Source organism: Pempheris klunzingeri, chromosome 17, assembly GCF_042242105.1.
Source record: "Pempheris klunzingeri isolate RE-2024b chromosome 17, fPemKlu1.hap1, whole genome shotgun sequence".
NCBI lineage: Eukaryota > Metazoa > Chordata > Actinopteri > Acropomatiformes > Pempheridae > Pempheris > Pempheris klunzingeri.
Window position 1 is genome coordinate 7,728,768 of NC_092028.1, and position 27,103 is coordinate 7,755,870.

The 27,103-nt window shown below is 41.6% G+C and overlaps 2 protein-coding genes across 2 annotated transcripts; both read right to left on the minus strand.

Annotated features, from left to right (window-relative positions):
* Positions 1-2,017: 2,017 nt before the first annotated feature.
* LOC139217099 (all-trans-retinol 13,14-reductase-like) lies at positions 2,018-11,017 on the minus strand. Its single transcript, XM_070848381.1, has 12 exons — positions 10,852-11,017; positions 8,998-9,180; positions 7,440-7,578; positions 7,065-7,167; positions 6,316-6,511; positions 6,032-6,229; positions 5,687-5,806; positions 5,449-5,587; positions 5,141-5,250; positions 4,039-4,205; positions 2,488-2,647; positions 2,018-2,403 (listed from the first exon to the last, which is right to left on the minus strand). The coding sequence occupies exons 1-12, from the start codon at positions 11,015-11,017 to the stop codon at positions 2,252-2,254; spliced, it is 1,833 nt and encodes a 610-aa protein (XP_070704482.1). The 3' UTR covers positions 2,018-2,251.
* Positions 11,018-17,108: 6,091 nt separating this feature from the next.
* mpp2a (MAGUK p55 scaffold protein 2a) lies at positions 17,109-25,059 on the minus strand. The gene is made up of 13 exons (XM_070848056.1): positions 25,029-25,059; positions 24,351-24,451; positions 24,079-24,231; positions 23,655-23,825; positions 23,419-23,526; positions 19,626-19,745; positions 19,331-19,462; positions 19,056-19,158; positions 18,510-18,578; positions 18,149-18,310; positions 17,854-18,056; positions 17,417-17,545; positions 17,109-17,285 (listed from the first exon to the last, which is right to left on the minus strand). Exons 1-13 carry the CDS (start codon positions 25,057-25,059, stop codon positions 17,109-17,111), a joined length of 1,659 nt encoding a protein of 552 aa, XP_070704157.1.
* Positions 25,060-27,103: the final 2,044 nt, after the last annotated feature.

The following is a 27,103-nucleotide window of genomic DNA, read 5'->3' on the forward strand; positions in this document are numbered from 1 at the left end:
TTCTGAGAGTTTAGCTGGCATCCTGGCTGATATACATGCATGTCCTTACCACCGTTCAAGATGATGTCTAACTGTTAGCTAGTTTTGTTACATTATATGATGCATGATAACTAAGTAGGGTATACTTAGCATACTTCCATCTCTGTAACATTAACTGTAACTGTATCATATCTATACCATCTGTCTGTTTTTAATGTATGTTCTGCCATTTTAATGTATTTTGTTTTTACTGTAAGGCGACCTTGAGTGCCTTGAAAGGGGCCTATAAATAAAATGTATTATTATTATTATTATTATTGGTGACTCTAAATCGCTTGGTTGTCTGTCTCTATGTGTTGGCTCTGTGATTGGCTGGCCAGGGTGCATCCCGTCTCTCACCAGTCAGTCAGCTGGGACCCTTAAGGACCCTTAAGGATAAGCGATATAGACAATGGTTGGATAGATAATTACTAAATAAAATAAGACAAACTGTGTGAAGTGCAGTTTGATACCTCCTAATTAGCCTTGAGGGGAAAAAACCCCATCATTGCTGATACACTACATTCGACAGTGAAGAACCACCGAGCAGCCACAAGAATTCCTAACGTGTTCAAAGAGGTTGTCATGTATGCAGTAATATCTGGCCTGTCCTGTTTGCTGTTCAGCCAAATGCTTGTGCATGCTCAGTATGTGGCAGATTGCGGGAACTCCAAAAAAAAACAAACAATAAAAAGGAGTGTGCCATCAGCGTACACGGCCCGTTTCCAGAAATGTTCAGTGCCTGAGGCATTTGGCAGAACGCAGGAAACATAGAGCCTTCAAGATGTCATGTGCCAGAGACTGCTGTCGTTGTATTTGAACTGAAAATTGGCATTTTTAGCGGATCTCACTGATCACATTAACACACTGAACAAGAGCCTACAAGGCAAAGACCAGCTTGTACAACAACTAATAAATGAAAGCCCACTAATGGAAAAGCTGTTTTTTATTGTTGTTATCAAGCAGAATTTACCTACATTTGATTGATTTTGCCAACTTTAATCCACTAGAGGTGAGGCGATATACATCACCTCTAGTGGATTAAAGTTAGTAATATAGCTCACTTCTAGTGAGTGGCCCAGCCCTTTGTATGTTTTTCTGTATGTGGCCCTCAGTGAAAAAAGTTTGGACACCCCTGCCCTAGGTGGTATTTGAACTGTACCGTGCTATACACTATGAAGAGTTACAGTGCATAAAAATCAATACATGCTGTGAAATTAACATTTTGGAAATGCAACATCTGCACTGGTGCTGCTGTGGTAATGTGTATATGTTTAGGGGTGATACAACTTTTACACTCTACATATAAAAACAGTTCCTCTGCTGATAGAAATGGTCACAATTAAGAAACAGGTGAAAGGCACAGGCGAGTGACATATTGGTTACTGCATCATATTGTAGCAGTAGCAAATAGAAAGAGTTGCTCATGTTAGGATTCAAAGTTTTTGTCAGACACATCACATCCCACAAGACCGCGTCACGATTGTGTCACTGTTACTATTTATGTCCTGTTTGCAGCTGTTAATGGAAATCATTTGTCACCCTGACCAGACTTTACGGTAACACAATACTAGTTATAAATACAGACTACACAATTATTCTATTAATCACATTAACTTTATTCATATTTCTACACATACATGAATATCAAACCCTAATCTACAGCCAGATGAAATGCTAGTTCCTTTTCTGCTTTCTCAGAATTCGTTCATCTTTCTCCAAAACCACATCCGTTTCTCTCTTTTCCTCCTTGATCTTTTCCTTTAAATCTTGAATCAGTAGCACTTTTCTCCATGTTTTCTGTCACCACTCTTGCATGCTAAGTTTGTCCCTCCCTTCTGTCTCCTCCTCATCCCTCTTTCCACTTTGTGGAAATGTAAAAAAAAAACATTGGTGCACTTAACTTGCATAGTATTAATAATTGTAAAAGCATTAATTAAAAACCTAATGCTGTGATAATATGGGTTAAGAGCTATGGAGTTGACATTCAGGCACCTTGAACTGAGGGTTGCTGGTTGTGTTAACAGGACACAATGACAAACATTGGGATACCATGTACCAGCAGAAGGCAAAACATGTTATCCTACAATGTACAACAGACTGAGAGAGAAAGTCCAGTTTGAGTGCACTATTAATTGTATGTGTTAAGAATGTGTAAGATCTCAGGAGGGACTGTGGAAACAGGCAGGTAAACAATGTTTACATGTATTTAGCCTCTATTACAGCCCTGTAACTACCAGGTCAGCTTATGTTTGGTCTGTTTGTGTTTGAGGCGGGTCTTCAGGGCGAGAAGGTCAATGTAGAGGACCTGATTGAGAACAGCAGAGGCGCAGAGCAGTCCACCATGCAGCGCTCCAGCCATGCCGTTACAGAACACGTCCTGACCTGTACACGAACACAAACACAAAGACTGAGCATGTGTGTCAGCGACAGTCTCTGCAGAAGTAAGACCAGAGACGGCCGGGTCACCTGTCAGATAGAGTCCATCGATGGCCGTCTGTGGTCGTGTCCTGGCGACTGTTTCTGGGGTGAAGCGCTCCAGGTTGTGTTCAGCGCCGTACATCTCACCCCTCGGAGCGCCCAAATAGTGAACATTAGTCAGAGGAGTGGCAGCATCCACCATTACCACCTGCAGGTGTGTGCAGACACATACACATGGTATTTGTAGAAAGAAGTACAATAAATACAAAATCAAATACTTGTATTGCATATCTGCATAAGCGAAGAAGGTGGCAGGATATAGTCACATAAAAAAGAACAGTAACAAATTAAGCCCTGCTATACCTCTACAAAATATAACAAGGCTTCATTTGTGCCACATCCTGTGGGACCTCCCACACTGGGACCAAAAACTAGGCCTATTTGTGGTGCCTCCTTTGTCACCATCAAAATCTCTAAACACATTTTGTGTAATATCTAATGGAATCTATTCTGTAATGTTTTTTTTTTTATTTCCCTGCTAATGATTACTGTAAACAGCACAGCTTAACAAGTGGGTGTTTGTGTGTCGGAAACCGTGATGTTCTTGTGCATTCCGGAGCCACCAGACTGACTGCTACACCCTCCTCCTCTATCCCAGATTCCCTGCTGAAAGTCAAGGACTCGCTCTGGAAGCAGTGCTCTCATACAGCTGTGTTTGTGATATTATCCTCAACTGGAGATAAAATACACTATTCGACAGATACGGCCATGATATAATCCCATCATCAGTGGATAACACACAACCACTTTTTAACTGAACAAATACCACTGAAACAGCTGTACTGAAAACAATAGGCTCTTTAAAAAAATCCAAAGGCCTCAGATGCATTTGGAATGGACAGTATACTCTTACAGAGGTTTAAAGACTCTTTTTCCTATCTTGTCTCCAAGGTTATTAATGCAGAGTATATCCTGCAGCCAGGAAATTGGCTCTGATACACCCATTTCTAAAGCAGGCGATATAATCTGTATTATAATTACAGACCTAAAATATTCTTCCTGTATTGGCAAAGGGAGCAGAAAGATGAAAGCTGCACCAGTGATTAGTCATCTTGAAAACAGACCTTTGCTCTACAGCCATTCGGGTTCACACCAAATAAATCTAAAATAGGTCAACCACACCCTCTGTGTCCCTCTGGGCTGTTGCCTGCAAATTAAGCACTGAAAAGCAGCGAAATCACCGCAGCTTTGAAGAAAACAAGGCTGTAACTAAAAATTCATTATGCATCTGGTTTTTGGGTGCCAGCTGCCTCTTTGGGTCGGACAGGCACACCTTAGCACACCCATAGCTACAGCACAGATACAGTGGGTGTATTAGTGGTTTTTATTTTGCCTAAAACAGCTACCTGCTGCAGGGCATGAGTTTGATGATAGCCAATTAGAATGCATAGTGAAATCAAATTCTTATTTCAAAGCATATTTTTTTGGTTTAATTAAACAATGATCTTTAATTTTGTTTAGAAATGCAGCCATTCCTAACTTAGTCACCAGGGGGACTTATACATGTGTTACCGGTTGGAGGCCAATGTTGATACAAACCTTGTCTCGTAGTTGAGGGAAGATTGTTAGTGCCCACTCCAGCAGCTCTTGGGCCATGCCATTTTTCAGATCCAAGTAGTCCTGTCCCCTCTTGCCAAGCCTTGTCCCCTCCCATTCCTCGAACCACTCATAGCGAGCCATGGTTAGCAACGTCATACAGGACTTACCTGCAGAGAGATGCGCATGGGGAATTACGAGTGAGTGATACAGATGTTTCACTTCATTGAAATCTTGATCTTCTTGAGTAAAACTATTGGGTTATCGAGCACAAAAGTTTCCTCCACAGGTAACTCAGCATGTGACATGATTCTGCTTCTTTACAGGTAGGGATGAAAATGATTGTACTTCTGGAGGTTTAAAATCCTGTCTCAGTAGTCTGGTGTTTTGGTATCTAATAACCCTTAATAAAGTCTATAGTTTAGGGCTGGCTCAGACCAGCCCCTAGTTATGCTGCTATAGGCTTAGACTGCTGGGGGACTCCCATGATGCACTGGGCTCCTCCTCTTCCTCTCCATTCTGATGCTTCATGTCTCTTTAATTAGCAGACAAACTTTTAATTAGTTAGTCTGTTACTAACTTGCTATCTTCCCCAGAGCCTTTCTGTGCTTTTCTCATCTTTCAGGTTCCTGTGGATCCTGGTCCTGGTTCTCCTGCTGTGGTTCTCTCTCTCTCTCTCTCTCTCTGTTCTACCTCCACCCAACATGGACCCTGACAGAAAGCCGCCCACCTCTGAGCCTGGTTCTGTTCCAGGTTTCTTCCCATTAAAGGGGAGTTCTTCCTGCCACTCTTGCCTAATAGAATAGCTGATGCTGCTCATTGAATCCTTAATTCCTGAATCGCTGGGTCTCTCTCTTAATTAAGGAGTTCGGTCTGACCTGCTTTTTATGGAAAATGTCTTGAGATTATTAATTGGCGATAGATAGATTCAATATTCCACAAACGTATCATTGTGAACGGTATATGTGCCGTGCTAAAATGGAAAGCTTGACTCAGCAAACAGTCAGTTTGTGTCTGCCAGAAAGAGTTCATAGAGATCAGCCAGAAATCAGAGATGGCACAGGGGGTAATCCAGGAGGAACTAACAAGCAAGCATGCATGTTACCTGGGTGTCTGATGTTGGATGTAGGATCTTTAGAGGATGGGGAGGTGATGAACATCATGGGAATGTTGCCCAATACCTGCTCTCTGCTCAGAGAAGAGTACCGTTCCATACTTCACACACATATAGACACACACACACACACACACACACACACACAAGCTTATTAAGCAGAACATCAGCTACTACATTTGTAAAATACAAAATATGATGGAAAATGGAAACAGGTTAAATCAACATGGGATGTGTTGAGTACAATAATGCAAGGAGAGGAAAGAATTAAATAGAATATGAAATATTGAAAAACCTACAGTGAGTCCAAGTCATTGTCTTTATACATCCAGTAGTTAGTGGAAACAATGCCCAGCTCCTCTTTGGTTCCATCCAGACCAACAAAGACCAAAAAGGAACCCATACCATGACGTACCATGCCCAACAATGACTGGACCTCTAAACACACAAACACACGGTACAGGAAATGCACAGTAGAAAAAGATAGTAACTGAGAAAAACAGTGCAGTGTTGGCTGTTAACTGTTTAGTGGTGTACCTTGTTTATCCTGTATTTGCCGAGGCAGAAACTTCTGGAACGTATTGAAGATCCCAGCGTTGGAAATGATGACAGGTGCATGGACCTCAATTTCTTCTTGTCCTTTAAGAACTGTCACACCTGATAGACATACACATACATCATTAATCCCAAGAAGACAGCTGGAAGACATGCATCTGGCTTTGAATTCATGAATGAAGGCTTGTGACTTGAACAGGTATGCTTGAAAGGTTAAACAGGGAGTCAAAACTGTCTCACTGCGGACTTTCATGAACAGAACAAGCTGAACACGTGAATGGAAAAGGCCACATCATCACAGAATCTGTCCTCCCCTTCCATTCTCACCATAGGCTTTCCCTTTCTGGTTGAGCAGGACGCGTTCTACGGGAGCCCTGACCAGCACAGCACCGCCCGACTGCTGAATGACAGGGATGATGTGAAAGGCAAATTCACTGGCGCCCCCCCTTGGGTAGTACGCACCACGCTTGTAGTGGTGAAGAAGGAGAGCATTGATGAGAAAGCTGGACTCTTTCGGAGGCACACCTAAAGTGACATAATACAGAGCATTGAAGAGGGAATACAGAATGTGTGTGTGATGTGTGATGTATGCGGGTGTGTATGTCCATCACCGTAGAACAGGTAGGCAGATAGTGCCTGCAGGTCCTTGTTCTGCGTGAGCCTGGACATTAGTTCTGAATGGCTGGTTGTTGCTAGGCGAAACACTGAAGATATGCGATCTAATAGGCCAGTGTGAATCAGGAAGTTAACCAGCCAATACGGGATCATCTTCAAGATGGCGATGAGTGGTGTCCGCCGTGAGGCTAGCTGCAAGAGGAGCACAGACATGCACATTTGTTGATTAGAATCAACACCACACTTTAATTGTGTCAAATGCACCTTAACTGTTTTGCAGTAAATGTGCTTTCAGACAGCGGGAATGGTTGCCTTCTCCATCTCACTTGTTTTAACAGTAAACAGGACGGCAGCTGTGCCAGCGGTAAGAAGAGGGAGGCCAACTGCCACTCGTATGAGTGATTTAGGAAGTGAAACATTTAATATGTACGTGGACCAAGAGTCAAACAAAGAGAAGACGGGAGCTCAAAATGCCAAGTCAAGTAAAAAGGAGTAACAGCTGCACAGAGTTGAGTGTCATCAGCATAGCAGTGAAAACCAATACAGAGTTTCCCAAATGATAGTGGACTCAGACTTGAGCCTTGTGGCATTCCACATATTCATTTTCTCAAAGTGAGATTTGTCAAAGATTAAACATTAAAACCTTGTTTCTTCATTAAACTCTACCCACTGCCTTGTTTCATCCCATCCTCCCCTTCTCTTGCATTATTCCATCATGATTATCGGCAGCTCCCTCCCTCTCTACCTTCATCAATCTCATGAACTCATCAATGGCCTCCTCTTCTCCCGGGAACTGCTTCTTCAGGCTAGATGCCATCTCAGTCTTCCCTGCATGGATGTGATACTCCCTGAGAATGAAAAAGAAGTATGTTATGGCGCGTCAGAGAAGTGGGAAATGTTGTTCTGATTAGTTTAAAGTCAAGTAGGATTCATAGTCCTCTGTAGATACTCTCAACAGTGGGAAAATATAAAATCAATTTCAATCAGTCAGGTTTTGTTGTAAGTAATGGCTTCACAGTGCTATGTAGAGCAAACGAAGAAACCCCTACAGAAGAAAGAGAGGATAAAAGACAGAAAGAATTTAAGTGTAAAAAAAATTATAATGTAAGACATGCCCTACCTGCGCTGGTCAAGCTGACCCAGGACCAGTGTGTCAAAGTGCTGTTCCAGCCGTGTGAACTGCAGCTGTCCCTCTGTGATCTGATCCAGAGCAACCTTCAGCAGGCTGTTCTCATGCAGCTGGCCCAGGTAATGTATACCTGGTGGTGGTAGTGTTGGGGTTAGATCAACTTCATTTCTATAATGTTTTAAAATGTAAAAGATAAGGCAAAGTGCACTGAACAAGGAAGGCTGCATTGTTTTGTTTTTTTTAGGATTTCTATTTTATATAAAAGTTTCCCCAGCGGGTCTGATATGACAGTAATCTCCCCTCCTACTGTGTTCTTTGTCCATTTTTACTAACATTCCTAAATACAACTTGGATTTTCTTTTAAAAAATCTTCTTTTAAAGAAACTGACCTGTTGTTATGAATGAAGAAACTCTGTTAGTGTGTTATATGTGTTATATCTGTGATGAATTTTAGTACTGTATTCACATAGTGTATTGTATTTTACTTTTTAGGCACTTGTACTTAAATTACTGATTACTTACTGATTTTGCCATGAGAAATACTTTTATTTATTCTTTCATATTAACATCTTTAGGTTATTGCATTGAAAACATTTGTGTCTCCTTAACGCTTTCCTTCAACACCATTAATTAAAAACTATTTTAGTCACTACACAGATACTGTGCAGCCTAATGTTAATGCAATGCAAAATGATCAGAATCAGAATTCCTTTAATAATCATGATAATGGCCAGTCCAATAATCTAATTGAGCTTATTAGATATAATGCAGTTTTATATTACTCTACATTTTGCTTGTGTACTACTACTACTACTAAACTATGCTGTATCTTTGACATGCCTTTAACAAGTTAAATACCATTTAACATTATGTTAATTTGTGCATACAAATGAAGGGAGTAAAGAGCAAAGATTAACAATCTGTGGCCATGAATTATTCATTTTAGAAACAACATTTCTTTTTCACTGGCTGGAAGGCTGAATGTGGACACAGGCTTATATAAGCTGGTGCTCTGTGTTTCCAAAACCACATGGCTAAGAGCAAGTCATCATACTCAATCAACTCCTGCAGTTCATTAAATGCTGTCACGTGTTAACAAACACCGACTGTGTTCCAGTTCACTAGGATTTAATTCAGACAGAGACAGGGCGGCTTTCTTTAAAAGAATTAGCTTTGGCATTTGAAATAGATCATGGTGTACATGGTGGTAGTGGGAGCACTACACACACAACAGTGCCACTGTCTTCCAATGCAGTCATCACACTTATGGCTCATTATACAGATAGAACTCACCACCACAATGTGTGTTCAGTTTTTGTCTTTAAGTTAATTGTGCTTTATTGTGCTGTATCTACTTTCCTTTTCAATGTTAAGCTATGGCTAGGCTTACTTTTCTAGTTATGAATCTCTATTTGAACACATTGTAATGATCTTTCACCAGCATGAAGAAAATCTGAGATGTCTGAACGAAAAATAAATGCAGCTGAAAGGAAAGAACGTTTATGTGTGCTGTGTGTGTGTGTTTGTTCATATATTTTTGCCTTCTTACCCACATCAAACTCAAATCCCTTATTTTGAAAGGTGTGTGTGCACCCTCCAGCCTGATCATGTTGCTCCAGAACTACAACCCTCTTCCCAGCTTTGGACAAAAGCGCTGCTGCTGTCAAACCTCCCACACCGCTGCCAATCACCACAGCATCCAGATCAGGGGGAATGCGGTCCACACGAAACCCTGCAGGGGGGCACACAGGCACATATGCATCACTGAACTGTGAAATCAGTCTGGTGGAAGCTTGTGAGAGCTGGTCTCAAGATCACTGAAGACCGGTCAAGAAGATCCAACAGAGAACTGGCTATGTGTGAATGAATAGAGTTCAGCCTGAATCTGAACAGTTAAGACAAAAGTGTACAGGTGTGCATAACTGAAAGGAATAAAATGTCCCAATATGGTTATGTGAAGGAAGCACGACCAAGAAAAATACCATTAAAGTGAGACTGTGTCCAGCCATGACATCAGCAAACCAACATGCTCTCATGTCAGTTATGATGTTTATCAGGTATAATGACCATCTTAGTTTAGCATGTGAGCATGCTACGGTTTTCTTATTAGCATTAAACACAAAAAGCACAGCTATGGCTGATGGTAATGCTATTAGTTTTACTCTTTTTCTCTTATACATCCATGGTGTTTAGTCATAAACCAACTGGGGCTATGACACTGCAGAGGGGTTGTTACAGTTATCAAAATTCATCCTCTTGGACCATATGAATGTCCGTACTAAAATTCACAACAATCCATTCAACAGTTGTTAGATTCTCCATATGTGTATATACTTACTCAGTATATTCATATGTATATAAATGTTAACTTCATTGTGGCACAAGAGGAAAAGTCAGTCACTTTGGAAGTACATTCTGAGACACTCTTTTTCTCTTTTGACTTTTGAGACTAATTTAGTTGTGTTCCTAAATATGTATGCATTTGTACAAATCCCTGCACAGTCATTCAAATGTCAAGAAGACACAAATTATCTTACAAATAATAGTATGGGAGAACATTTCTCTCCATACATTCTGTGCCAGTCCATCTATCAGATGTCAAGGTATTTTCAATTCAATTCAATTCAATTTTATTTGTATAGCCCAATATCACAACAGAGTGTCTCATAGTGCTTTACAAAGTTCACTGAAATAAACAAGTGTAAGCGAACAAACAATCTAGCAGTCGATGAGGCCAATGGATCAGTCCGAGGCATCACCTGCCCTTTATGACCCTCCTTCTTCGGGAAGGAAAAACTCAAAAAACCCAGTGGGAAAAGAGAAACCTCCGGGAGCACCACAGTGAAGGAGAGATCCAGCTCCCAAGGACGGACAGGCTGTAGCCTTGGACAGACGCACATCCATTGGCTGGTGGAGAACCACATCAGCGGGGTATTTCACTGCATTACTGAAATCTCAGACCTGCTGGTGGCACTGGAGGACCAGTCAGGCGAGTCAGTGAGCCTTCATCCTCGGGGGATTCTGACAGTTTGTGTCAAATGAAAGATTAATGAAAACAGTTAATTATTGAGATATTCTGGTCTATATTTTATATTCTAGTCTGAACTACAGTGATGGACTGACCAACATCGTCATCCATGGAGCCACTGGGATTTTTACTGAAATAAAAAAAATGCTCAAGAGTTTCATATTTAACTGTGCTGCTGCCAAATGATGGAACTGGACACCTCTCTGTAAGATTTATTTTCTGACGAGCCAAACCAAGTTATGTAAAGGATTATACTTGGATAACTTTAAGTTAGATGCAGGACAATACAAAGCTGGTAGACAGTACAGTACAGTATCAGCCAATCATCCACAAACACAAGATTCAGGACTCTATATCAGAAACAACCTTCCTTACCTCGTTTCAGCCTGTCATCTCTCTGTCTGATGTCGGTGACCAGGGGACCTGGTGGCCTCAGGCACTTCTCGTTGAACACCTTGTATCGTTGCCCTGTGGTCAGGAAGAAGATGACGACCACTGCCAGCAGCACACAGCTCAACACGCCTAGCAGCCACCACCACATAGTGTGCCCAGAATACAGCACTGACAGCAGGATGGAGAGGAACAGTGGGAGTGAAAAGGAAAACAGCTAATACAGAAGAAAACACTGAAGCAGTTTGAGAGAGTAATCCAAACAAGAATGGATGAGGCAAAGGTTTAAGTAAATGAAGAGAAGAGAGGGGAGAAGTAAGCTAAAAAGCTGTCCTCTGACAAAGCTTTCACTCAAAAGGAGCACTAAAGTGCAGAGGAGGAGGAGATTGAAGTGAAGGGTGGAGAGAAGGAAAGGAGGATATATGTATATTAAGGTTACATGGATGAGTAAAAGTACATGACATTTTGGGAAAAACCTGACAAAGAGCAGAGCAGATAACATTCTCCACGCCAAGGACATGAGACTGGCAGAGTAGAGAGAGCTGGCTGTTCATCACTTCATCAGACTCCATTCAGGGTGGTGTCCACACCCAGCACCAATGTGCTGCTCGTTACCAAAGAGCCTTAGGATGAACAGTTTTACAAAAACCTCACTGTTCAGCTGATATCATCTAGTTCTGCTGCATGATTACAAAACAAGATGCTCTGAGAGATTTCTGTGTACTTGGAGGTTGCTTGGCTGTCTGGGTAAACGGGCTAAGGTGCGTATATGCGTTAAGTGGAAGCTAATGACTTTCAAATGAGCTTACCAGAAGCCGCGGCGGTGGCGGTTTCAGAGAGAAACACAACATTCATTGTTTTGATCGGTTCCAACATTTAGAGGTTTTGCTTATCACATGTGCAGCGAAACAGATGCTGTGCTAAAAACGCCGGCGTATGGAAATGTACAGAAAATTACAGTGATTTCAATCGAATGGATAGTTTATTCAGTACAGACAGAAGCATGGACAATGTCTGACTCTACAATCATCTGTCCTAGAACAAATTGACAAGGTTCGAGCTTGATTCACTGTCCATTTGTACAGCAGAGTGCAACTGTTGAGATTTTGTTAGAGGATTTTATTTGAAATTCAGGAGGTTTAGGAGCTTGACCCATTCTAGCTGATAAAAGTCAGGTTTCCAACTCTGCTGCTTCATTTTTTACCTTTAAAAAAAAAAAACCTATCCCCAGCATCAATGATGCAGCATTTTGGTAATGAAACTTAAGGTTACAATGGTAAGCCCAGTTCTCTGACAACCGAGGGAGGTATCTCACTATGGGAAGCACCTTCTGTGGTGACCAATCATGGAAGCTCCAATGTCACCATGTCTGTCGGGAGACAGGTCAACCATCTCGAACTGCATAACCGTCCCTGGCGCCCTACTCTGCATTCTCAAGTGTTCTCAAGTCTCTACTGTCTTCCACGTTCTACGCACACACACAAGTAGGGCAGTATTGTGAGATACCTCCCTCGGTTCTCAGTGAACCGGGGTTACCATTGTAACCTTAAGTTCTCTTTCAAACCTCACTGGGTATCTGACTATAGGAGATGTAGCCCACTGCCAGATTACATGCTCCGATCCGACACCTTGATCCAGACAGGGTCTAACCCACACAATCATCATGAGCCCACACTCAGTACTGAATGAGCCAGTGATGGCACTGTCACATCCAGACAGTAAAACTGAATGAATGTGTGTGGGGATGCCCAGCTAGCAGCCTGTCACCCACAGAAATGCCCCTGAAAAGGGCCCATGAGGTGGCCATACTACAGACAGAATGAGCCCGTAGGCCAGAACTATAGCCTCCACCACCCAGTGAGACAGGCGCTGGCGAGTCAGGGCCCTCCATCTGTGAGAAGGAGCCCAAGACACAAAAAGCTGATTATCCCTCCTAAATTCTCTAGTCCTGTCCGAGTAGCCGCGTAAAGCTCCCACAGGACATAGAGAGTTACGCTGTAAAAGGTGGTGACAGGCTCCAGTGTGGGGCAGCTGTAAGAAGCCTCTCTAACCTTAAACACAAAGGCTGGGTTAGGGCGCAGCATCACCTTCCTATTGTCCAGGGAAACTGAAGACAGGATGTATGTGCAGACAGCGCATGCAGCTTATCTATCTGTTGTAGATGTCAGAGCCAGCAATAGATAGTCTTGAGGGAAAGCACTTTCAAGGCAGCCTAAAGAGTGGGTTCACAACAGCTGGCAGCTCCCAACAGGGAACTAATGGTTTAGAAGTAGGCCATAGTCTGTGGGCTCCCCTCATGAACCTCCTTATTAGCAAATGCTGTCCAACAGGCACATATAAACTTTAATAGTGGGGAAAGCCATTGTCCAATAAATCCTGCAGGAAGCACAACACTTCCCAAACAGGACTCTGAGAAGAAATGACGGCCCTCTCGTCGCACCATTTATCAAATACGCGCCATTTCCCATCATACAACGAACGCTAGACGGCGCCCTTTAGCTCTGAATAGTCTCAATCACCTGTAAATTAGTCTGTGTGACTGAGCGTGCACCACCATGACGGTTTATATAAGCCACCGCTGTCCTATCGTCTGATCTGACCAAAACATGACAATTCTCCGGGAGAGGCAGAAATGTTAGGAAAAGCTAGGAAACTGGCGGCAACTCCCGGTAATTTATAAGAGCGCGGTGGAGAACCGGGGGCCAGGTTCCGTTCCTTCTCACAACGAAGCATCTGTTGTCAGAAAATTCCTGATAACCACCACTTCCGGGGGGCCTCCAATGACGTAGAACGAGGAGACATTCTGTGGAGCGCTTCTAAACACCCAGGGACGGACTGCGCATGCGCACTGCTCACTCGCTTTGGCGGACAGTGGACCTGAAGCTCAGCTGGAGCAGCTGCTCCCCCTGGCGGCGACAGTCTGTCCTGCACTTCTGTTTTCTCTTCTTTCCTGAGTTACACACTTCACCCTCGGCTGAACGCCTGGTTATGACAGTGGCATTTTTAATGAACAGACATATAAAGTGCTTGGCGTGGGCTTTGTGTGACACATTCCCTCTGAACCGACCCCGTCTGTAGGATCAGAGGAGCGATCTCTGACTGCTGAGCCTGTTCTCCCTAACCACACTTCGTAAGTCGAACTTCTCTTCTTCCCGCCAGGCGGGCGAGAAGGGCGGTTCGATGTCGCGGTGGGAGCAGCGGCGGCGGCGGCGGCGGCGAAAGACTTTTTGCCCCAATTCCTTTGCCGCCACCTGCGTTCCCCTGAGAGGCCGCGGTGGTTGTCATGCTAGCTAACTCTGACGGCAACAGCAGTAACGGACGCACATATCACCGCGACGTGCTACCTTGACCCGAAAAAGTTAGCAACAGATAAAAGACCGCCACAACGTCTACCCGTAAGTAAGTTTTTCTTTTAACGAAGTTTAAGTTTTCTTCTAACGAAAAGAAGCTAATACACGAATAATACGCTAGAAACCCACGCTCAGTGACTACCTTAACGGCTCCGTCTGTGAACTGGTGAGTGAGAGTCTGGTCGCCAAGACTGCTGAGGTGCTCAAGTGAACTTCGCGGGAAAGAACGCGAGAATGCAGAGTAGGGCGCCAGGGGGGGCGTGCAGTTCAAGATGATTGGTCTGTCGTGGTGACGTAGTGATATTGGCGCTTCCGTGATTGGTCACAGCAGAAGGCGCTTCCCATAGTGAGGTACCGAGTGAGGTTTGAAAGAGAACATATTTATTTAGTACATACACTGTGTGTAAGAGAATGTCTAATAAAACTATACCTCAAGCCACTTCCTATTTCATTAATTCAGAGATATTTGTTAGTGAGCCATATTTTTTAGGACGTGAACAACAATGTGTAAGGCCAGATTACTTTAGAGTTATGGTTGTACTTCAATGTATATTAATAAGTAAAGATCATGTGACAACAATGGTTTTATTGCATTCAAGAGATTTCATAGAAAAAGGACACAGTGAGGTTTTGGAATGTCCTCGACAGAGCAACAAATACTCCAGAGATCCAGATATAGCTGCCAGACAAATATCTGCTGTTCCCAAGCCACTCTAAACTAGAGCGTAAATATAGCGTAAAAATAAAATTTTACAAAGAATGACCCACTGAAAATGCCTCTTCTTAATACTCCTATTTTTCTTATTAATCGCTTAACAATTCATTGTGCATCAAAAGTATTCAGTAGCTGCCACAATAAAAGATCAGAGTACAAAGAAGCTGCTCAATGAGCTTTTTGCAGTTGGCACCATGGACAGTGTTACAGGTTCAGTGGCCCAAGAGTGAAACAACACATTAAAAAAGAAGACACAGATTAGTTGAACTTTAAATTGCCTTCACACCTGCAGACTGCTGTTTTCTGCAACTTTTTCTGTTGTGTGGTTCACTCACAGGCTACTGTTAACATCTCTATACTGATGACATTCTCAAAGTTTACACTGTAGTATCACATACTGTAAATACAAGGCAAGAATCTCATACCAACTAAATCAGTCTCTATTATATCATTGTGCATCTACATGCTATCTACAAATTGTTTACAAACTGAGTTAATAAATACATGGGGGTTTATTTCAAATTATAAATACTGCAAAATAAAAAGTGCAAATGAGGAGTGACTGTATGAGTGTTGAAGTACAATGTGGTAGTATAACAGACCTTCTGTCCAACATCTCTGTGTGTGTTCGCCAAGAGGATTCAACCTATTACTGTTTACCAAGCCTACTGGGGGTCTTAAAATCTTGTGTAATGTGTAATGTAACCATGTGTTCATAATTAGTGTGTGACTAATATGCCTGACTGATTTTGTGTTTACATATTCTAAGCTTGTAAGATGCAACATAAGATCACATCACCTGGTTTTGTCAAAAACTGTGAAATCTGTGGAGCAAACTCTCTATTCCATTAGTACTCTCTAATATATGTTCCATAAGTTTTTGAACCATTCTGTGGAATTGTGGTACTGGAGTAGGTGCAGCATCTGCCAGTTACGTATAGAATTATCATCAATAATTGTTATTTCTTATTAGCTAGTTTGCCAGTAGGCAGTGGACAACTGCCTATTGGCTAGTTCACTAGCTAGCAATGCCACAAGAGACACTTGTTGAAGTGAGACAGATCTTGAGACAGTTCAGTAACCCGTGAAAAACCGACCAGAAATCTAGAAGTAGAAGAAGAAGAAGTACCTGTAACTAAGTGGACTTTCACACTGATTTTTTTTCAGAGCATCCATGGTGGCCTAGTTGTTAGATATGATGACAGTATTTACATACAGCCAATTCTCCATTAGACCCCCCCCCCCCAAGATGATTCTAGAGGTTGCTTTTTCTTTTTCTAACTACTAAGATGCATATGAAGATATGCAGATTTTCTTAACCTGTAGAGTGGGTTGTTTTTCTAGAGTGCCTGTGAGTGTGTGTGTGAGACTACATTACATAAAGAACTGGACAAGTAAGGCGGCCTATGCGTACAACACAGACAGAGAACAGATAGACTGATAGGTTTGCTTCTCATTATTGGCACTTGATCACACATAATTTGTCAAGTTAACAGTATCCCATAAAAGCTGTGGCTTCTGCATTATTGTGCTTTATACAGCAACTGAAGGGCTGCACGTCATAATCAGTCAATCAGAATTTATAAACTCCTTCCTTCTTTCATTTCAAAGTATTTGAAAATTGAAGACATTTGGCTTTTTGGACTGCCAGACAAATAATGAAGCAGTTTCCAGGTATCTGTATAGTCTCTTGTACATTATGATGGCTGCTGGTCCCTCACAGTTTGCACAGTAAGTGTAACCATCAGTACTGATCTCTCTGATCATGGAATGTAAACAATGAAAGGTCTGCTGATGATCATCAGTAATGGCACAAAAAATGTAAATAGATACAAAATTCTTTGCTCTGCAATCCATGCAAATATGACACACATTCACACATGTGCACGCACGCATGCACACACGCAAACACGCACACACACACACCATCCTTGATGTCTCTCCTTATTTCTTTCTATTCCCTCTTTCCTGTCCTCTCTGCACAGAAGAACATAATCCTGTTTAAATAATGGAGGTCCTATTTACACACTTTGAAGAAAATAACCTGTCATTTCTGCTGCAAAGCCGTCACTTTCGCTAAGCTATTGCCATGGTCAGATTTAAACCCTTGTGGAAATCTAAATAAGAGGTTCCATTATTTACACAGTGGTATGTTTTCTGCCCTCCACAGCTGCATTTTAGAAAACCCAGGTGACAGGGACCCACTGGGGGTTTTTAGAAACCGTTTCTAGGGCAGCTTTGACGGTTCGGTAGGTCTCATCCAGGTTGTCGTTGACGATGCTGAGGTCAAAATAGTGACCGTAGGCCACCTGGATCTTAGCACTCTCGTTGCACGTTCTCTGCAGCTCTTCATCCTGAGATGGAAAACACATGAATTGGTTTTGCATGTTTTTTTTGGATTATTATACAGCTCCTCTTCTTTGAATTACTTCCAGTTTATTCTAGTTCGACACTGGTTACTGAGCTGAAAATGTTAATTTCTTACCGTCAGCGTCTTTGAAACCACCTCTGCCTCTACAGCTGAATGGTTCATTGCCTTGAGCACCTCAAACTCTGGAGACTGAAGGAAGACCACGTAGGGCAAGAACTCGGAGGTCCTCAGCACTTTAAGGGACTAGAGTGTAACATGAACACACAAACATATTCGACTTTGAATATTTAGATCCACCAACTGGCTGAACTGAACTGCTGTGATTCACTCAGGTCAAAAAATGCTATAGAGCTGAAAAAACAACTCACTGACCTGCATCCATAACAATGAAAAAAATGACTCTGAGAGGCTTTATATATTGCAGGACTGTTGTACTATATTACAGTGGACATGGGTTTCCACTACTCTAGACAGTCAGTGTTTGTGAGGATAAATAAAAAAACTATTTAATTTAGGTTCATGGGTGTTAACTTGCTTCTTACTGCGCGTACCTGTGGGTTGGCGTCCAGTATGCAGACTCGTCCAGCCTCCACCACCTCATGTATGGAGTCGATCTTGATTCCATACAAGCTGCCGTCGTACTCTCCATGTTCCAGATAGCGCCCGTTCTTGATGTCGGCTTCCATCTTGCTGCGGCTGGTGAAGGCATACATCCGAGACTCGCGATCTCCCTTTTTGGGCTTTCTGGAGGTGTCTGGTCAGAAACAAAAACTCTTCCCTTTCAATTCCCTTTAAGAGGCTTTTAGTTTGTTAAATCACGCTACTGTGATGTATCAGATTTCATACATGGAATGGTGGTGCCGAAGAGTAGTGGATCCCTAAGCAGAAGCTTGTTCTTCAGTCTCCTCCGCCCCACACCCTGGGCACCAATCAAAATGAGAGTTTTCCTCTTGAAAGGCGGGACTTTGGCCACCTCCTCATAGAGCAAAATCTCATGTCTGTCAAACTCTGAGAGAGGAAGAAAGAGAGGAAGGATGGGCAGTAGGGAGGAGGGTAAGATAGATGTGAAAGAATAGAAGAAAATAAGGAAGAGTTGGATAAAGAGACGGTTAGAGGGAAGAAGCTTCACTGTTTCACAGGGGAAATGTAATAGAGAGGGCTATATGTAAATATGGCCATCATTTATCTACAGGGCCAAACAAATTACCTGCATTTTTGGTGGTCACATACATCATTTTTTTCTTCTTTTTCCCTCCAACCCCAGTACAAAGATTTCCTGTCACATAAAAGCAGAATAGCATTTGTTTAGCACAAAACCTGGAAACAGGGGGAAACAGCTAACCTGGCTCCTGTCTTAAGTTAAGTGGCCATTGTTTAAACGATGAACTGGATAAACATGACTTTCACATCTCTGGGCATTGCTGTCATCCTTTACAGTGCACTCTTCTTCACAAATTATATTACTTACTACACTCACGACACAGAAGGAACATTTGGAGGACATTTCTACAACCCTTGAGTTTATTCAAAGCTCCTCTGATTACTGGTACTTGGGGAACCCACTGATTATACATCTGATATATATTTGCAGACCTGGCATTTCACCAGCAGATGGCAGTGTAAAACAGCAGAAGACTCAAGAAGGGAACAGTGGCAAGCAAAGTAAAGGAGGGGAGGTGTTTTATATTTCATAGAAATAGATTTGATCATCACCACATTTTCTTTGTTGTCATTATTCTTGCTCTCAAGTTACCTGCGGGTGCTAGTTCCACATCCCTCTTGACAAATGCTTTCCTCTTCTCTTCCAGCATCTGACTGGGGATCAGTCCTGCGCTGCCACCTTCCACATGACAGGCCTGTATAACACACACACACACACACACACACACACACACACACACACACACACACACACACACACAGTATATAGATTCATAATTACAACGAATATTTATATATTATATTCAGCCGAACACAAAGAAGTGAACATTTGTGCATACATGTACATATCCTGTTTTTGTACTACACCTGCCACCAGTTGACGTCATCCTGGTTGACTATCTGCAGGATGTCTCCTGTCTCAAACCTTAAGCCCGCCTCCTTACATGGAATCAGGTTGTCGTTGGCCGGATCGTAGTCATAGTGACACTTAAAGTACACCTGGAGAAACGCAGATATAGAAACTGATCTTTATCTCAGTATCTCTTGTCTGTTTCTGTGTCCTCAATGGTGCATTTGATATCGATTGACAATAATTAATTGCACATTATTTCTGGCCATGTTCATGTTTTTCTTCTCTGTGTGTAGTATTAGTGTCTGTCACCTGTCCTGGTGGGATGGCTTCATGGTAGCTGGGCAGTATCTTCAGAACTATACTTCCACTGGTTGCTTGCAGTTCCTCCTGCAGCACCCTGGGGTCCTGGCCCACCTCTCTTCCATTCACCTGCCAGCAAATTGGAAAAACAAAGTTTCTGAATGAAGGCATTCATGCACCAATTTATGGTGCCTTCAATGAAAGATGGCAGGTTACAAAGGAGTTCACAAATACAACAATAAATGACAAAATATGGAATATGAAATAATATTTTAGTGCTGTTACAACACCACAATTATGACTTTGATACGATGCCTGCAAGCCATGGCAAAAACCTAAAACATTAGGAAAGTAATCGAGATATAGTAGAAGACAAAACATGGAATCTTAAAATGATTTGTTTTGGATGGATAAATTATTCTAATGTTTCAATACCCTACTCTAACTTTTAAATTTAATAGCGTTTGGAAATGAATTTTGAGAGAGACAGTTTTCATTACTTGTATTCATTAATCTCTCTCTCTATTAAATAGAAGACGAGAAAATGCACCCAGTACAGCGCAGACCGCTGCAAAGGAGATGTGTTAGAGTCATTTGTGTTCAGTGGACAATGATGCACAACTTAATCATCCTGGCTTTGAGATTCATCACCACTAAGTGTCAGACTTACAGTTGATGTTATGTTCATTATTTTCATGATCAATGAATTTGTAGTTCACGTATTGTTGAGTGTTTTCTTTCTGCTTTTTTCATACATGTAAGCATGTTCCTGAGGATGAATTAGTACCTTTACAACATGAATAATTAGATTGAAGTCATCGTGTTATTAAAGCTTTTACACATTTACCTGAGTTTTTGTGATTCCTTCATTATTTCATTTTTTTATTCGTAAATAGATATCATTTGATTAATTATTAAACAGTGCAAAGATTTAATCAACTTAATCAATGCAATTAACAGGCTCTCTTCTTTGAGTCCAGCAACACTGTAGCCCGTTGAACCAGTAGTGTGGCTGCCTCACTTGCCCTATGACCTCCTGGACTGTCCTGTGACAGAGGAAAAGGGGAGGGGGTTTGCCACAAACCCATGCTTTAACAGTGTACTGGCTGTGAATTAACCCTGAACTGACTTATCCAAAACAGGATGCCATTGTATGAGAGTTCTGTATGATAATGTGATGAACGCTAAAAAGACTGATAAGTGACAATTATGAAGTGATGGAACCCAAAGTTTGCCTCTGGGTAGGTGTTGTGTAAAAGGCCTCACAGTGACTGCCACAAAGTTAACAAAGAGCTTCTATCGACATATACGTTCTCTCTCTCTCTCTCTCTATGAACCAAGCGACCCCGTGGTCTCTCCTTCACTCGTGGACCCCTGAGGCCCAGGCCAGACTGATCAGGGAGAGGAATGAGGGAAGTCTGTATGAACATTCTTCCATTTCTACTATAAGTTTAAATGTGGTTAAAGAAACTGTCCAAAGTGCCCACAGATCAATTAATGCTAATTAACGTGTTCTCTTGTCTAATGGTGTAACCCACATGTTCATGAATATCCAAGGATGACCAACTAACCAATTACAACTTTTGAGGATGCTGCTTCAAATCCTGTGATAACACTGCAATTCACCAATGAGTGAGAAGACTCAGGAAGTCCATATAATTAATAATCTGTGTCTAATAAGTTAGAAACTAACCAACAGTATATTCAATCCAGGTCTGTTTAATCTGTGTAGTGTGATAATTAGAGTAATGGAAGTTAATGCAAACTTGAGAATGTTAAAGATTAGGTCATTGTGTGTCATGCCATTTAGGAAGTTATTTGGTAAAGACTTAATAAATATATGTATTGGGAATGAAATATCTTGATTCTGGATACCATGCAGTGTTAGGAATGAAAATGGATTTGGAACATAGTGAATATGAAACAGAAATCTAATTTAGTATGTCTAAAACTCTTAAGTGATGACACAGGAGAACACGCCCCTAAGATGCAGAGGATAAAACCTCTGTCTTCCCTTCTGTCATTGCTTAGCCCTTCTTTTCTGCTTTGCTGTTTTTATTTTTATTTTAATTTTATTTTTCCCTTTTAAGTTTTACTTTGTTACTTATAATCTTTGTGCCTGCTACCTTCAAGTTAAACTTTTGTAGATCGTTCTTCTGAAGTTATAGCTGATCACTATGACTGAAAGTGTAACAGAGTTTTCTTAAAGTCCTCTTAAATACCGCCTGAAACACCAGCCAGAACCAAGTACTTTTTGATAGCAACTCTCGTTTTTGATAACTCTGAACTGTTGCGTGGGACCAGCAACAACTTTTCTTAGTGAGCTTTAAATGAGTTTTGAAGCTGAGGCCAACATCGCTGGCTGTCCTGTAGTCCGAACGGACCGACAGACGCCACCGCCAAGAACCAGCACATCCTGATCCACCAGAACCTTCAAGTTCCTGAACCACGGTGCCGAGTGAACTGAGCCGACATCGCCAAGGCCCTCCAGCCTCCTGTCTCAGCCTCCAGAGAGAGCTCCTCTCTCTCCTCCTCCCCTGGAAACCTGTCAGGGACGCTGACAGCTGACCCTGCCTGTGTGACTGCGGACCACCGCTGGGTGCATCGCTGCTGGACCAAGGGCCCACGTGAAGTATAACAGCTGGTGCTAGTTCACAAGTTGGTGTCAGTGTAGCTCTGAGATCTATCTAAATCTGCAGGGAGAGTAGTCAGTGGATCCTCTGTGGTTCTAACTACAACGTTCTTAAAGTCAGACAGGTTCCCCTCGTCCTCTGGTAAAATCAGTATTCAGTTTCATTCTATCACTAATCCAAAGGTTTATCAGCAGTGTTAGTCTTCTGTCTGATTGTTGTCTGTCTAGTGTCATTTCTGTCGTACCTGCCTTTATAGTCATTAGTGTTTTATGTTGATATTTAGCATTTATTAATAAAAAGGTATTAACTGCCACTTCACTGCCTGGATATTTCTTCATAACAAGGTCTAAGAGGATCAATGCCACTGAGAACTTACACATTTAGAACTGAGACTGTTTAATGTTTAATGTTTAATGTTTAATGCTTAATGCTTAATGCTTAATTCTTAAGGTTAAAGACCTGAAGCCATCTGTGCTAATAAAATAATAAGTTGAATTTCCCGTCCAATGATGGATGGTGCCCCTATTGATGCGAGAGCTTTTAATTAATTAATTAAATGGTAGTCAACCTGCTACATTATTATTGGTGCCCCAGTGAGAGGCCTATATCTCCTACATTATTATGGTGCCTGCGTTGTGAAGCACCTATACTTCCTACAGTATATGGTGCCCTCCCGTGAGGCAGGTATATTTCCTACATTATTCTGGTGCCCCAGTGAGAGGCAGGTATATTTCCTACAACACGTAGGAAGTACATCACTTTATTTTCCATAAGCGCTCTCAGTGCTCTAGTAAAGAACACTTAACGTTACGATTGCATTGACCATGAAAATTATGAACATAAATGATGATGGAGCTCGTGTAGGTCTGTGTTCTACTGACACAGACCTGACAAGATTGAGATTTTTTCCATTGATAAGTTAAAAAGCTAAGGCCAAATTAAACATTGCTCTTAATTGCCTCATCAAACTACGATGGTGAAAACAGTTTGCACGTCACAAAACATATCACCCTTGCTGGACTTAAATTTGAGGGCATGTTATCTATCACATTCGCGAACCTGTCACTCTGAATTCCTTGAGGAAAATGGAGTTTAGTACCATTTTATTGGCAGGGTACTGTGCAACATGACTCCAGTAAAGGTCAGACTGAGTGAATGGTCTACTTTACCTCTTTAATGATATCTCCAACGTGCAGCAGTCCTTGCTGGTCTATCATCCCTCCATGGAGGATGCGGGCTATAATCAGCTCACCACCCTCCACCTTGAATGTCACTCCCTGAAACACAATAAATGTAGACTATAAATGCTACTATGACAAACGTTACAGGAGCTCAGTGCAGAAAAAGTACAAACCAACATGAAATAAACTGTGTCAACTGTTTTTATGTTTTTCATTTTGCCTACCAGATGCTCCCCTGCCACTTTGCGTATGCCCACCATGCGGATTGCATCAGGTGGCGGGTGCTGGCTGTGTTTGGGGCCTTCCTCAAGCTCATGATCCACAAAATCACATGGGCTGGGGGGTGGGCTATCACATGCCTGAGACGCCACTGAATCATGAGTCTCCAATAGAGACTGAGAAGCCAAAAAAAAAATCAATGTTAGGGTATCGCAATAGGTAACATTAATTAGCTTTTTGTCAAATCAGAATTTCCTGTTTTAACTAAATGTGTTTTAACTAACTGATCTTTCCTGTGCCCAAAGGTTTACTGTTTTACTGTCAGATTCAGCAAAACAAACACGGTTAAGCTATGGTTTTATGATACAACCAAAATTAAAGACATTTTGACAGCAGACTACATTTTCCACTGTTGTGTGTGTTCTGCACCTGAAAATGAGGCTGTGTGAGTATGAGGGCGAGCTCAGCTGCAGTGTCGGAGCGGTTTGTGAAGGGGTCCAGATCTCTGAGGATCTCCTGCAGGAGCTCCACATTGTTCTCCCTCACTGGCGACAGACGAGGCTCCTTCAGGGTCTCCTCTTGCTCCTGACACACACACACAAACAATGGATAACAACATGATAGAGATGCTTTTATTTCTGTACATATAAGTCTGGTTTAATTATGTATGTAATTAAAGGTGTGTGTGTGCGCACACACACCAGAGGGTTCTCCATGATTCCTTTGAGGTAGATGAGGTCCAGGTCATTGGCCGTGGTGGAGCTGTTGGTGCTGTCGCTCATCGCGTCCACCACCTGGGGCACTACAACACACACACATACAGAGGAAGGATGGAGGGACAATAATAGAGACAATGAGACAGTGACAAATGAGACAGAGCCTTTGTGGCTATGACTGTAGGGCTGCTTTAAATGAATGCCTTGCTCTGCACATAATGATCTTTTTGGCTTTATACTCTTTGATGTAGCTGTTTGATCTCAGGTTATTGTACAGGAGGATCATAATTGTCAAAGCTCTGTTTACAAAAAAAAAAAACCACTAATAGGTGCCAGTCCTTTCTGTTTAACCAGAACCAGCCGTTATATCGCTCTCTTCAAAAACACCAGACTCCATTGACAAAGACAAGTCATTTTACCTCAAAGAACACAGGAGTTGCTGGTCTACCACTGCCTCAATCGGTTAGTTTATTATTAGTAGAAGTTGAAAGTTATTATGTGACTGGTGTTTTAAAGAGTTTTACTTAAGTCAGACACTCCTGTAATGATATTCCTGTGTTTATCCACTTCACTTCACTTCACTTCTGTGGGGTGGGGGTGGGGATAAATAATCATGGTCATATGGTGATAGAAGCTAATGAGGAGGAAGGTGTCTGGTCTCACCAGGCTCTGTCCTGGTGGAGGCCACAGGCATGGTAGAGCTTCAGTCAATCTGAGAGAGAAAGAAAGATACAGAGAGAGATGGACACAGATAGACAGATAGAGGGGAAAATGGAGAGTGGAGAAAGTCCATCTTTTACAGTGAGTCCAAAAAAACAGAAGGAGAATGAAGTTGCCTGTTGTAGTGTCTCAAAATGTGACAAAATGCATCAAAACTGCTCCATGCACATACAGTTATAGAGTAATGTTTACCTTGGATCAGAGGAAATATTTCAGTCAGCGGAGCTGCAAACATATAACCCCCAACGTTTTAATAAAGGTTCAAACTAAAAACTGTTTGATAATTTGGGAAATGCTTTTTTCTTCTAAAAGAGAGGAAGGATGTAAATCCTGACCCTCAAAGAACTTACATAAATTTGACATTTTTGAAAATGTGCTTATTTGATCTCTTGCTGAGAGTAGGACGACAAGGTTGACACTGCTCTCGTGTGTGTACCGTAAACATGAAGCCACAGCCAGCAGCGTGACCGCATGCATGTTTATCGCCCTAAAGCCATAACATGCAATATCCTCCTTTTCCCGCCATTACGCGGCACACCACAGGCACACAACACACACGTAAGCAGTGGCGTCAGCAAGGGAGGGCAGGGCTCCAGTGATTGTTCTGGAACTGGGCATCCATACCAAAAGAGGGAGAGAGAGATGGAAGAATGAAAGAGGGAGAGGGGAGGGGAATGAGGGCGTAACTAATCTATACATTGCCATGACAACAGACACAATACAATAGCGATTTGGGGAGAGAGGAGAACAAAGAGGCACACATATCCTTATATATACATGAAATCTCCTCTACTCCTGCAGCTTTTACTCTATCTATCTATCTATCTATCTATCTATCTATCTATCTATCTATCTATCTATCTATCAGTGTGATGACAAAGCTACTGCTACAGCTCGTGGCTGCCATGGAAACCTGCCTTCTCCTCCAGTTTTGCCTTCACACATACACACTTTCACTGCTGCTTCTGCTTGAGTAGGCATTACACAACACCTCAGGCAAGAGCAGGAGAGAGGATGACGTGAAAAGAAAAGCTGTAAAGACTTAAACATGAGAGGAGGAAAAGAGGATGGAGGGGTGACTCAATGTAAATTGTGACATTTGAAAATTTGGCTTTATCACCCACTATTATCCAGCTTTTTCTTTTCTTTGAAGCAAGCTGACGACAGCAAATATGATGGGAAACACAACCAGATACTAGATTCGGGTACCAAGTCTAATCCAGCTGATTTTCCAAGCAGTTTCCAACATCAATATGAGACTTCAACTGTTTTATAGATGTAAATAAATAGTTTTCTCACATCTTATTAATTCCCTTACTTCAATGTCTTGTTACATACTGGCTCACACATCAACTGACACCAATATACTGTATCTGTGCTAAGCTAAATAAACATATTTTATTCTCTATTGCATTCATTATTTACTAGTAATGACCTACCTCTTGTTACATTAGACAGTTAAATGCTCTTATTTGCAGATGATTCTATCTATTATATTTGGCATCAAATCCTTTTACTGATATAAGCTTTAAGAAAAAACTTAATATATTTCAAAACAAATTCAAAAGAAAAAAACTAGCACCAGTTTTGTATAACTTTATAGAAGTGGATATAGTGGATATATATTTTTTTTAAAAAACAGTTCTGTAGTCATCCTTTACTCTGCTTGACAAAGAGATTTCTAATGAGGCTATGGGTTCGGATACAAGGGTTACATAGTTCATTATGACAAGGATATAATAAAATGTTCTTTCTTGTGTATCTTAATTGCTTACTTGATTGCAATGTGTATGCTGTACTAGTACCTTACATCGTTTTTTTTTCTATTTAATTATCTGTTTCATGTGTATGTATTTTTGTATGTTTATGTATATGGTTATATATGAAATACTATTTTTACTTAAGTTTAATTGACATTATACCATGAAATGTACCATGTGGTTATTTTTTTCTGTGTATCAGAACTATTGTACTGGTGACAGCTAATGGAGACCTAGATAATAAGAAAAAGAATTATT

Coding starts and splice junctions, on each gene's coding strand:
- LOC139217099 (XM_070848381.1), bottom strand. CDS start 11,017: ATGTGGTGGTGGCTGCTAGGCGTGTTGAGCTGTGTGCTGCTGGCAGTG. Junction 9,181..10,851: donor AGATGACAGGCTGAAACGAG/GTAAGGAAGGTT, acceptor GCCCCCCTGCAG/GGTTTCGTGTGGACCGCATT. Junction 4,206..5,140: donor ATCCAACATCAGACACCCAG/GTAACATGCATG, acceptor ATCTCTCTGCAG/GTAAGTCCTGTATGACGTTG.
- mpp2a (XM_070848056.1), bottom strand. CDS start 25,059: ATGCCTGTGGCCTCCACCAGGACAGAGCCTG. Junction 23,826..24,078: donor TCACACAGCCTCATTTTCAG/GTGCAGAACACA, acceptor TTGGCTTCTCAG/TCTCTATTGGAGACTCATGA. Junction 17,286..17,416: donor TGGTTTCAAAGACGCTGACG/GTAAGAAATTAA, acceptor TTTCCATCTCAG/GATGAAGAGCTGCAGAGAAC.